The 12,319-nt window shown below is 44.4% G+C and overlaps 1 protein-coding gene across 1 annotated transcript; it reads right to left on the reverse strand.

Moving 5' to 3' along the window:
• Positions 1-1,744: 1,744 nt before the first annotated feature.
• On the reverse strand, positions 1,745-5,207 carry LOC130035041 (C-C motif chemokine 4 homolog). Its single transcript, XM_056126527.1, has 3 exons — positions 5,129-5,207; positions 2,183-2,291; positions 1,745-1,868 (listed from the first exon to the last, which is right to left on the reverse strand). Exons 1-3 carry the CDS (start codon positions 5,205-5,207, stop codon positions 1,745-1,747), a joined length of 312 nt encoding a protein of 103 aa, XP_055982502.1.
• Between the last annotated feature and the right edge of the window lie 7,112 nt (positions 5,208-12,319).

Genomic DNA, 12,319 nt, shown 5'->3' on the forward strand with positions numbered 1-12,319 from the left:
AGATGCAGCTGCAGATCTGCCCTTCGTCCTCCAGAGTGCACTGCAGGCCCTCTTGGTGTCTTCACAGAAGGCTGATGTCCTGGATGTCACAGAACTATGGTCATTCTCAGTGGTGTGGCCTCATTGGCAGCAGGAAGCAGTTCTGGCAGGAAGGCAGGACTCCTCCTCTGTCATCTCCCTTTGGCTCGTGGGTTCTGCACACTCAGCATCAGGGAGGTGAGGGACCACCCCCACTCCTGACTCTTCCCAAAAGTTGAAATCCCTCCTTTCAGCTGACCATGCTCCTGAGATGCCTTGTCCTCCTCTGGGACCCAGATGCAGGTTCTGGGAGTTGTCTCCTTCACGGGACTCATCCCTGGTTTCCCTGCAGGGCTGTTGGTGTGCTGTGTGGAGTGGTTGGCATCTACGGGGTTCAGTGGTATTTAGGGCAGAGCTCCTTCAGTCAGGAGGGAGGGAGGGCACCTAGAGGAAACTGTGACATCCAGAACCCAACTGAGCAGGACAAACCTTTAGTCCCTGGGTTTATTATGAAAAAACAACACATAAATCTGTTATTTTTTTTAAATTTTATTAGTGAAACACCATGAGGTACAGTTGTAGACTTACAATTTTTTGTGCTTAGGTTTCATTTATACAACAATCGAGTACCCATCTTTCCACCAGTGCCCACTCTCTACCACCAATGATCCCAGCAACCCTCCTACCTCCCATCTCACCCTGTCTCTGTGGCAGGGCATTCCCTTTTGTTCTCTCTCTCTCCTTTTAGGTGCTGTAGTTTGCATTGAGTGGCAATCATGTTCAGACTATAGTCCACTTTCAGAATGCATCGCCCATCCTGGGAGGATCCTCCCAACACCCTTTATTTGGTGCTTCCTTCTCTATCTGAGCTTCCTTTTTCCTTCATATGTGCGGCTGGCCTCCAAGCCATGGAGTAAAAAACCTCCTGATATATGTCTCGGCTATTCTTGGGTGTTAGTCTCCTATTTTGTTACTTTATATTCCCCGGATGAATGCAATATTTCAATGTCTGTCCCTCTCTTTCTGACTCATTTCAATTAGCATGATGCTTTCCATGTAGTACCACTTGTATGTAAAATTCATGACTTCGTCTTCTCTAACAGCTACATAGTACTTCACTGTGTAGATGTACCAAAGTTTATTTAACCAGTCATCTGTTCTCAGGCACTCAGGTTTTTTCCAGATGCTGGCTATTGTAAACAGTACTGCAATGAACAAACAAGTGTAGATGTCACTTCGACTATACTTTTTTGCTTCTCTGGGATATATTCCCAGGAGTGACAACTCATAAATCGGAAGTGATACACGCAATTTTCTTTGAGGGTGATGGCAGAGTATATCCTTGAAAAAATGGTGACACTCCCCATTTATTTAGTATTTCTGTCGATGTTGCGATTAGTTAGAGCACACACCAGACATCTAACATTCTTTGCTGTAGCTGTGAGGACTTGAGGGTGTGAAGGGCCCATGTGGAGCTAGGATTTAAGTTGGGGATTTCATTCCTGCCACTAAACATAGCATATTGTACCCCCACAACTATATAGGGTACCTTGGGCATTGCCAGGAATGATTTCTGAGATAAGGGCCTGGAGGAAAACCCTTGGCACCACTGGATGAACCCACAAACCCCCAACCACACCAAATCAAACAAAATCAAGTAGTCTATCGAGAGATAGTCGCAGGAGCCATGGAGCAGGTAAGAGAGCAGAAAATACAGAGCCCCTTATTAGTCACGAAATGCTTCCAGCATCTGAGTCAACTTGTAACTTGGCACTAGGGACTCCATGCAGAACTGGACCTTTTTGTTCCGAGGGTCTGCACAGGTCTTCTTGTCTTCCTTAGTTATGAAGCTAGGAGGGAAGGAGAGGAAGATCACACACTGGGAAATTCTATGGACTTGGGAGACCCCCTTCCTGCCCAGGGCTTTCTACCCAGTCCAGCTTCCTTTCTCTGTTCCTGGAGCCCAGAGCCTCTCTGGCATCTCCTCTCCTTCCCTTCTTATGTCAGCTTCACTCCTGGGCTCTTCTCTTCCCCAGTCTCTTCTCCCTTGGGGCCTCTGGGATCCACCTTAAAGCTTGGAGAAATTCAGGGAATTTCCCTAACACTGTCCATCAGGTCTCCTCTCCCAGCCCCCAGAGCACAAGACATGTGATTGAACACCTACACGATGCCCCGGTGGGGGCACTCACTGCTGGTTTTATAATAATCTTTCATTCTCGAACAGATGAAGTTCTGGTACTTGCTATAGCAGCAGTCGATGTCTCCGCTGAAGGCTGCAGAAGAGAAAGGGCCATTTCACGAGAGAATCTGTTTGTAAAGGGGTCAGGTCCTTCCCCTCATTCCTGCAAAGTTCTGGGGAGAACCAAGATAGAGGGACTCCAAGAACATGTTTTTTTTTCTTCCTTCACAAACTGTCTGCATCTTCTTTCTCCCCTCGGTGGGGCTAGAGGCTAAGTTGTGTGTGTGTGTGTGTGTGTCTATGCACACGCGCACGCCATCTGTGTATGTGTGCATATTGTGTGTGTGCTGTCTGTGTGTGCTGTCTCTTTTTCTGTGTGTGCTGTGTGTGTATCTCTCTCATTCTTTCTGTGTGTGTGTGTGTGCATGTGTGTGTGTGTGTGCGTGTGTGTGTTTGGTGACCCGCACAGGTTCAAAGCAGTGCCAGGATCAGCTCTCCCAGGAAAGGAAGGATGTAATCATGATCAGACATCACCCTGTCCATGGGAACTCACCAGGGATGGCCAGGTGGTAGAAGGTCATAAAAGACGAGGGACCAGGGGCCCGAGTAGATCTTCCTTAGAGATAGTTACCACCCCCAGGACCCTCCCTTGCACCCACATCCCGCCGATAAGATGGGCCGCAACCATAGGCAGGTGAGTCTCAGGTTGGCCCCCTCTGCTCTAGACCACACCCCCCCCCTTTACCATATATCTCAGGTTCAGCTTCAGGCGGAGACATGGTCCTGGGCCCTATGTTGGAGACAGACATGGGGGTGAGAGAGAGGACAGAGAGGACAGAGAGGCACGAGTCTCAGTGTGTCCACCCGGTGTCCCCCTGACTCACTGCCTTATGTCACTTACCCCAGCAGCCTCAGTGCTGTGGAGTATGTGAGCATTTTCTTCCTTTTTACAGATGAGAAGCAGTTCACTGCGTGTCTACATACCACTTTAATACCAAACATACAATCACTTGTCCAAGACTGCTCTGGCTGCTCTCACCTTTTGACTGATGATTCCAATGCTCTTAGAACCATGGTGTAGCAGTGTCTCCTATCTGCTTCCAGTTCTTTGAGAAATATGTTGGAATTGGAATTACTGGTTCATAGTGAATATTCTTTCTAAAATTCGAAGAGTCAATATTCCTGTAATCACTAGTATCAAAATGGTGGATAAGGTATGTAGACCTGCATTGCACTAAGTCAATAACAAAACTTCTTTCTCATTTCCAGTTACCAATGGTATAGGTAGAACTTGTAAAATTAAAATTTTAATGGTCTTATAGTCCTGTAACAGCTTCCCAACTTGGTTATGTGCTAATTCTCCCACTAAATAGCTATGTGAGCTCAAAGAAGAAATCAATAAGACTGAAATGTCTGAATTTCATTGTTTGTAAAATGAGAATAATGAGGTGAACAGATGAAACTAGGTTATCTGAGAATAGTCTATCATTCAGGGTTACTAGGAGGATCCAAAATGTTTATCCAGAGGACGCAGGGAACAGTTTCTGCTTGAAGTGGTAAGTACTAGGTATGTGTTTCTGGATGAGTAGCTATATCAGCTAGGTGAACTTGGGGAAGTCACTTGCATGGCTGCTTGTATTTCCTTCACAAAATGATCATTTTTCACTAGATGATGTAACTTCATCACTAATACTGTAGATTTCTCTGTTTCTTTCTCCAAATTTTTAAATAACTCTTGTTATTTTCATTTACCCTAATGGTCTTAGGTCAGCTAGAAGCAGCTATCAAATAATTCAGGTCATGCAAAGGGAGAGATTAAATTCTCTAAGATCACCTAGTCATCTGTGTATATGTTATCTTTGGAGAGAGAGAGACAGAGAGAGAGAGGAGAGGGAGATAGGAAGAGAAAGGAAAGGAGGGGGGAGGATATATATATATATATATATCCTCCCCCCTACTACTACAGAATTTTTGTTTATTTCTTGTAATTATTTATTTCCCTCTCACCAGGTACCCCAGAGAGTGAGAGGCAGGACTGGATTGCAGAACATCAAAGATCAAACTCAGGACCCCTGCTTGCACTGAGCATTTCCTAAGCCTTTGAGCCATTTTCTGGGCCCCTTTGTTCCTGGGGATCCCCAAGACCAGAGCTGTCAAGCTTGCCTCAGTGTATGCTAAAGAAAGAGAAATCTTTGGGCTGATTTGCCAATTGTCTGCTGTAGGATCTCCCTGGTAGTTGTGAGGGGAGACCCTTTCTCAGCACCCATCTTTCCATCACACTATTTTGACCCCTCACTTTAGCCTTGCACTGCTCTACACATTAAAGTAGCTTTTTCAGAATCTACTTCACCCAAGACCCGAGGAGCCAGGAAACCTAACGATCTATAAGAGAAATAATGCCCAGAATAGAGTTATGGGCTAACTTATGTGAAACTTTTTCTTAACCCCTAGCTAAAGAAATCAGAGCACCCTAACTTATGGAGCATCTAGGAGAAATAGATAACGCATAGTGGCCCAGTTAGCATTACATGAAAGGAAGCAGACTTCTTTACCTATAAAGCCCTAGACAAAAGGCTTCTAAAAGCATTTCACGTGAAATTCCCCTTTCATTCTGAAACTTTCTTCCAATAAACACTTGCTACATTTTTAAAAAAAAATTTGTGTGCATCCAGTAGTATTCTTCCAGAACCAGGATAATCTGGGAAGACCAGAGACCCCACTCTCCTATGTTCCCATGTCACCACCAGACTTTGGTTTCCCAATGGTGCTCTAGCCAGGTGAGGGCTGGCAACCACTGAGGCATCTCCCTGGGTCCTGCTGCTGCCCTCAGCCAAGTGTCAAATCACATCTACATATTGAGTAGGGGCTATCACGGACCAGACCAGGAGTGACCACAGACCTAACCATCCATGAGAAGGTCACTGGACTCACCTTGGGTAACTGGGGCCGGGATGCCAAGGGCAGCCACAGCCAGCAGGAGCATGAGAAGGGCAGCTGCAAAGCGTTTCATTATCTGGTTGCTGGGTAGTTCCCAGGCTCAAGCACGCAGTTCGCAGATTCTCTTGGATCCAAGCTCTGCCTTGTTTTTATAACAAGAGGAGGATCATGGGAAGATTGGGAATGTTGTTCTCTGCCTAGATCATGGACAACACAGTCTTTCAAAAAAGGGTGCAACGATTGGGAAAGCCACAGGAAATAGAAGATGAAAACAACTGGATTCTGTGCCAACTGCCCCATGGATAGTGAAAAGAGACAGGGAAAAGTCTATGAAAGAAACTTCCTCTAGTAGATTCATTGAATTCCCCACATCAGAGCTTTCCCGAGTTGATAACCATTGAGTGCATAAATAGCATTTGTACAAGGAAAGAAGCTATCAGAGCGGGTTCTTGACTTCGAAAATCCAGTCATCTAATTGCTCATGGAAAATGGAGAGGTCCCAATCTTTAGCTTATATCTCCCTTTGCTGAGTAAACACTCTCTGCCATTCACTCAATCTCGTTATTGTAGGGTAATTAATTTTGTGTAGACACATTTGATTCCCAAATCCCATAGGCTCACATCATTAACTGCCCACATCACTTACTATAAAAAGAATCCCTTGGCCTGTGGATGTTGTGCAAATATCTTATTGTCTGAAGCCCAAACTCCATAAGACCTGAGAGTATAAGGTTGGCAAAGACACCAGTGATTGGGTGAAATGCCCCTATGTCGTGTTGATACTGTTGAGCTTGAAACTTTCCCATGAAATAGAAGCAGGCAGCCAGTATAAGTCTGTATTTTCTCGTGGAAAGCAGGTGCCTTGTTGATACTTGGTGTCTACTTTGGTTTGACATCAATGGTGTCAATGCTTACCATATCACTTTGACCTTGCCATCGCAACCTTGGTTCATTGCCTTAGCCCAAAAGAGACATACTCAGGATAAGTCGTTTTGCCCGTATGCTCATCAAATGCCTCCCTGCTATGCTCTACATTGGTTTCCATGCACACTTTTGTTCAGGGTCCAATTCTTGTCCAACGGTTCTAGAGGGCACAGGCCTGAAGATTGCTCAAGGTTCTGTATTTTGGATTTTTGCCTAATCGAATTGGAAGAACTGAATAATCTCTCACAAAACTTCAGAAGTAGAATTTACTCATAATGGTGGACCCAGCTGAGCTCATGCTTTTTCAGACTGGGCCCAGAACGAAGGTCATAGCTCAGTGTTACAGAGTGTCTGTTGGGGGAAGGGACAGCAGGTGAGAGAGTATAGAGCAGTAGTTCTTAAGTATATTACTTGCACAGCAGAGCATCATTTCAAGGTCCTCGAGCTCATTCTGCAGTCACAAGATGGGATTATATCAAGGCCATCCAGGGCACTCCCACAGTAGCAGCCTGCTTCTGGAAGCCTTTTATACCTTCAGCTGCTCTGCAAGTCGTGATGGAGACAGGGGGAACAGATGTCTATTCCCTCGATCTGTGGGTGGGGTGGGGGTGGAGACAGGAGTCTTTATTCCTCTTCACCTGGCAGGTCAATAAACATCTCAGCAGCAGAGAATTCCTTATGTGGAAGGAGCCACCAGTGTGAAGGCCCTGTGAGGTACTGGGACTTTGTAAGCCGGATAGTGTAGAATGTACTGTACTACCTCGCAGTTGCACCCACACTGCCAACCCTCTCTTGACACTGCAGTGGTGGCCAGAGTAAGAAACAGTGAGGCTAATTTGAGGTTTCTGAAAAGGACTGTATGCAGGTTGGTTCCCTAAAGGAGATGGAAGGAGTTGGTGTTTGCTAAATATTCTGCTACTTCTGCACCCCTGCTTCAGAGAGTCATCAATCCGAGCAGCTGGGTGCTTCCTCGCTCTGTCACCACTTTCTCTTGCTGTGTCACTGACTAACACAGAGAACCTTCAAGACTCAGATGGGACTACCAACACAATAGTACTTGGAGACTTCAACATCGCCTTATCACCTCTGGATAGATCAACACGAACAAAACCCAGCAAGGAATTATTGGCTTTGAAAGAAGTAATAGAAGAGAAAGGGCTTATGGACTTATACAGGGCTTTACACCCCAAAAAGAAAGAATACACATTCTTCTCCAGTGCGCACGGAACATTTTCCAAAATAGACCATGTGCTAGGACACAAAACACACCTCAACAGAATCAAGAAGATAGAAATAGTATCAGCCATCTTTTCAGACCATGATGCACTGAGGATAGAAGTGAATCACACACAGACACGGAGAACCAAATCAAACACCTGGAAATTAAACAACTCGATGCTGAACAATGAGTGGGTCAGGAACGAAGTCAAGGATGAAATCAAAAGATACCTGGAAACAAATGAGAATGAAGACACAAACTACCAGAACTTATGGGATGCAGCGAAAGCTGTATTAAGGGGAAAATTTATAGCTCTGCAAGCCTATCTTAAGTCGATAGAAACGATGCACATAAACAATTTGACCTCACAGCTCAAGACCTTAGAAAAGGATCAACAGAAAGAGCCTAAATCAGGCAGAAGGAAAGAGATCATAAAACTTAGAGCAGAAATCAACGACATGGAAAACAAAGAAACAATCCGAAAGATCAATGAAACCAAGAGCTGGTTCTTCGAGAAAATAAATAAGATAGATAAACCACTAGCAACACTCACAAAGAAACAGAGAGAGAGAACCCTAATAAATCGAATCAGAAATAAGAATGGGGATATCACAACAGAAACTAAAGAAATTCAAGAGATCATCAGAGACTACTTTGAAAGTCTCTATGCCACGAAACACGAGAACCTAGAAGAAATGGATAAATTCCTGGATCTCCCAAAGCTGAATCAAGAAGATATAGAGTACCTGAATAGACCCATTCACATCAAGGAAATTGAAACTGTAATCAAAAGTCTTCCCAAAAACAAAAGCCCAGGCCCAGATGGATTTACTAGCGAATTTTTCCAAACATTTAAAGAGGACCTATTGCCAATTCTTCTCAAGCTTTTCCAGGAAATTGAAAAAACAGAAACTCTCCCAAACAGCTTCTATGAAGCCCATATCTCTCTAATACCAAAAGGAAACAAAGACACCACAAGAAAAGAAAACTACAGGCCAATATCCCTGATGAACACGGATGCGAAGATTCTCAACAAAATACTAGCCAATAGAATACAACAACTCATCAAAAAGATCATACATCATGACCAAGTAGGATTCATCCCAGGGATGCAAGGATGGTTCAACATTCGGAAATCAATCAACATAATCCATCATATCAACAAAAGAAAAGATAAAAATCATATGATCATATCAATAGACGCAGAGAAAGCTTTTGACAAGATCCAGCACCCATTCATGATGAAAACCCTTGCCAAAATGGGGATAGAGGGGACTTTCCTCAATATAGTTAAAGCCATCTACCACAAACCTACAGCAAACATCATCCTCAATGGGGAAAAACTGAGACCCTTCCCCCTAAGGTCAGGGACGAGACAAGGATGCCCACTCTCTCCACTACTGTTCAATATAGTACTGGAAGTACTTGCAATAGCGATTAGGCAAGAAAAAGATATTAAGGGCATCCAGATAGGGAAAGAAGAAATTAAGCTCTCACTATTCGCAGATGACATGATACTATACTTAGAGAACCCTAAAACCTCTACCAAGAAACTCCTAGAAACAATAGGCTTGTATAGTAAAGTGGCAGGCTATAAAATCAATACCCAAAAATCCATGGCATTCCTATACGCAAATAGTGAAAGAGAAGCAAGTGACATCAAGAAAACAATCCCATTCACAATTGTGCCCCAGAAAATCAAGTATCTAGGAATCAGCTTAACTAAGGAAGTAAAGGACCTGTACAAGGAAAACTACAAAACGCTACTTCAGGAAATAAAAGAGGACACGAGGAAATGGAAAAATATCCCCTGTTCATGGATGGGGAGAATCAACATCATCAAAATGGCAATACTTCCCAAAGCACTATACAAATTCAATGCAATCCCTATAAGGATACCCATGACATTCTTCAAAGAAATGGAGCAAACACTCCTGAAATTCATATGGAACAATAAGCCCCCGCGAATAGCTAAAGCAATTCTTGGGAAAAAGAAAATGGGAGGAATCAACCTCCCTAACCTCAAACTCTACTACAAGGCAGTAATAATTAAAACAGCATGGTACTGGAACAAAAGCAGAGCTGCAGACCAATGGAACAGAGTTGAATATACTGACATTTCCTCCCAAACATATAATCATCTAATTTTTGATAAGGGGGCAAGAAAAGTGAATTGGAGCAGGGAAAGCCTCTTCAACAAACTGTGCTGGCAAAATTGGACGGCTACATGCAAAAAAGTGGGCTCAGATCTCTGCCTAACACCATGCACAAAAGTAAGATCAAAATGGATTTATGACCTCAACATCAGACCAGAATCCATAATGTTTATTGAAGACAAAGTCGGCAAAACTCTCCATGATATTGAAGCTAATGGTATCTTCAAAGATGTCACGCCACTGGCTGAGCAAGTGAAAACAGAGATAGACAAATGGGACTATCTTAAACTAAGAAGCTTCTGCACCTCCAAAGAAACAGTGACCAAAATACAAAGACAGCCTACAGAATGGGAAAGGATATTCACCAAGTACACATCCGACAAGGGGTTGATATCAAGGATATACAAGGTACTGGTTAAACTCCACAAGAAGAAATCACCCAACCCCATCAAAAAATGGGGTGAGGAAATGAACAGAAACTTTCGCAAAGAAGAAATTCGAATGGCAAAAAGGCACATGAGAAAATGCTCTACATCACTAATCATCAGAGAGATGCAGATCAAAACCACAATGAGATATCATTTCACACCACAGAGACTGGCCCACATCCACAAGAACAAAAGCAACCGGTGCTGGCGCGGATGTGGCGAGAAAGGGACCCTCCTTCACTGCTGGTGGGAATGCCGGCTGGTCCAACCCTTTTGGAAAACAGTATGGACGACTCTCAAAAAATTAGAATTTGATCTGCCATTTGACCCAGCTATAGCACTCCTGGGAATATATCCCAGAGAGGCAAAAAGGTATAGTCAAAGTGACATCTGCAATTGTTTGTTCATTGCAGCACTCTTTACAATAGCCAGAATCTGGAAAAAACCTGAGTGCCCAAGAACAGATGACTGGTTAAAGAAACTTTGGTACATTTACACAATGGAGTACTATGTAGCTGTTAGAAAAGATGAAGTTATGAAATTTACATACAAGTGGTACTACATGGAAAGTATCATGTTAAGCGAAATGAGTCAGAAAGAGCGGGATAGACACAGAAAGATTGCATTCATCTGGGGAACATAAAGCAACAAAAAGTGAGAGTGACACACAGGAATGGCTGAGATTAGTACCAGGAATTTTGCTCCATGAATGGAAGGCCAGCCACAGGCTCTAGGTGAAAAGGAAGCTCAGATAGAGAAGAGATTACCAAATGAAGGGTGTTGTGAGGGCCCTCCCAGGGTGGGAGAAGCATGCTAAAAGTAGTCGATAGACCAAACATGATTGCCACTCAAAGCCTCTCTTGCAAAACACAGTACCCAAAAGAAGAGAGAGAGAACAAGGGGGAATACCCTGCCACAGAGGCAGGATGGGACGGGGGGGGGGGGGGATGAGGGGGGGGATGCTGGGACCCATGGGGATGGATGACGGGCACTGGTGGAGGTATGGGGACTTGATCATTGTATAACTGAAACCCAAGCACAAAATTTGTAAGCCTATAACTGTACCTCATGGTTTTTCACTAATAAAAAAAAAAAAAAAAAGAAAAAAAAAAAAAGAAAAATGAAAAATAAAAAATAAAAAAAATAAAAAAAAAAAAAAAGACTCAGATGGGATAGATGAGTAGGATAGATGAGTAGTACTGAGTAGTACTGAGTAGTACTGAGTAGGGCCTTAGCACAGGGCAGGCTATAATCCTCTATGTGGCTGCTCCAGTGTCAGTTTCCCCAAAACCATCCTGACAGCAGCCAGAACATCCTAAGCACTGACCATGCTGTAGGTAAGGAGCTTTGGGCAACATGAACACTGTCCCCCACATTGAGATGAGGTGCTTCTGCCCTGAGAGTCTTCCTAGAAGGCTTTCCAATCCGGCCTGGGCCCCTCTCATACAGAAACCCCAGCATCCTGCCCTCTCTGCCATGTGACTGCTCTGACCACACCCTATGATACAGGCTGGCACTGTGTGCTTCTCCTGCGCACGCTGAGCTCCCCCACACTACAGGGGTATGGGGGTTAGGATCAGCCCAGGGATGCTCCCCTGTTCTTCTCGCTACTAGAGTCACTCCTGCTTTCTCAGATCTGCTCCTCCTCACTGGATGTTTTCTTCTGGTTCCTCAACTTCCCCTCTTAGCCTTTTCTTTTCCATCTCTCTCTATGCCCTGAATTATCAGAAAGTCTGTTTCATGCACTGTGCCTGGGGAGGGAAGGGAATCTTTCCTGCAGAGAATGCTGTTCTACTTCACTTGATGTTTGTTGTTTTGATTTGGCCAACCAGTAAATCTCATATCCCCTTTGTAACAACTAGAGTTTATGACTCCAGTTAAAATGCTTTTCCACCTCTTCTGCTCATGTTCTAAACCAGAGAACATCTTCGTCCAAATACTGCGTGAGGGCCAGAGAGATGCCTCAGTTGGCAGAGCACATGCTTTGCTTAGAGGAGGCAAGAATTTTATCCCCAGAACCAGAGGGTCTCCCAGGTACAGGGTGTTACCCCAAGCTCAGACCTCAGAGAAGCCCCTAAGTACTGGATGTGACCCACAAATAAACAAACAATAAAATAGAAGCAAAAGAAAACGAAACCAGTGTGTCACAGTCAAAAGCACGGAATTCCTGAAATGCTTTATGACACTCAAGGTGAATCCCGAGTTTTATTTCTCACTTGTGCTGCGAATTAGAGCAGGGCCGGGCCAGAGTTCATGGGGAGAAACCTTCTTTGAAGCCCCAAGTCAGAAGACAGCTGGTCTGTGAGAGGAGCTCAGAGATGGGCCTGTGGTCAGTCCCTGAAGCCAGGTCAGAGAGGCAGGATACAGGGGAGTGGGGAAAACAGGGTCCCCCTCACACAGGAGCCTGTGGCTCCATCAGGAGGTCCCCAGGTGTGTGAGCCCCCTTCCCTCACTGGTA

This window comes from Sorex fumeus, unplaced genomic scaffold, assembly GCF_029834395.1.
Source record: "Sorex fumeus unplaced genomic scaffold, SorFum_2.1 ptg000063l, whole genome shotgun sequence".
Taxonomy (NCBI): domain Eukaryota; kingdom Metazoa; phylum Chordata; class Mammalia; order Eulipotyphla; family Soricidae; genus Sorex; species Sorex fumeus.

Coding starts and splice junctions, on each gene's coding strand:
- LOC130035041 (XM_056126527.1), bottom strand. CDS start 5,207: ATGAAACGCTTTGCAGCTGCCCTTCTCATGCTCCTGCTGGCTGTGGCT. Junction 2,292..5,128: donor CCCGGCCCCAGTTACCCAAG/GTGAGTCCAGTG, acceptor TCTCTTCTGCAG/CCTTCAGCGGAGACATCGAC. Junction 1,869..2,182: donor TGCCCCCACCGGGGCATCGT/GTAGGTGTTCAA, acceptor CTTCCCTCCTAG/CTTCATAACTAAGGAAGACA.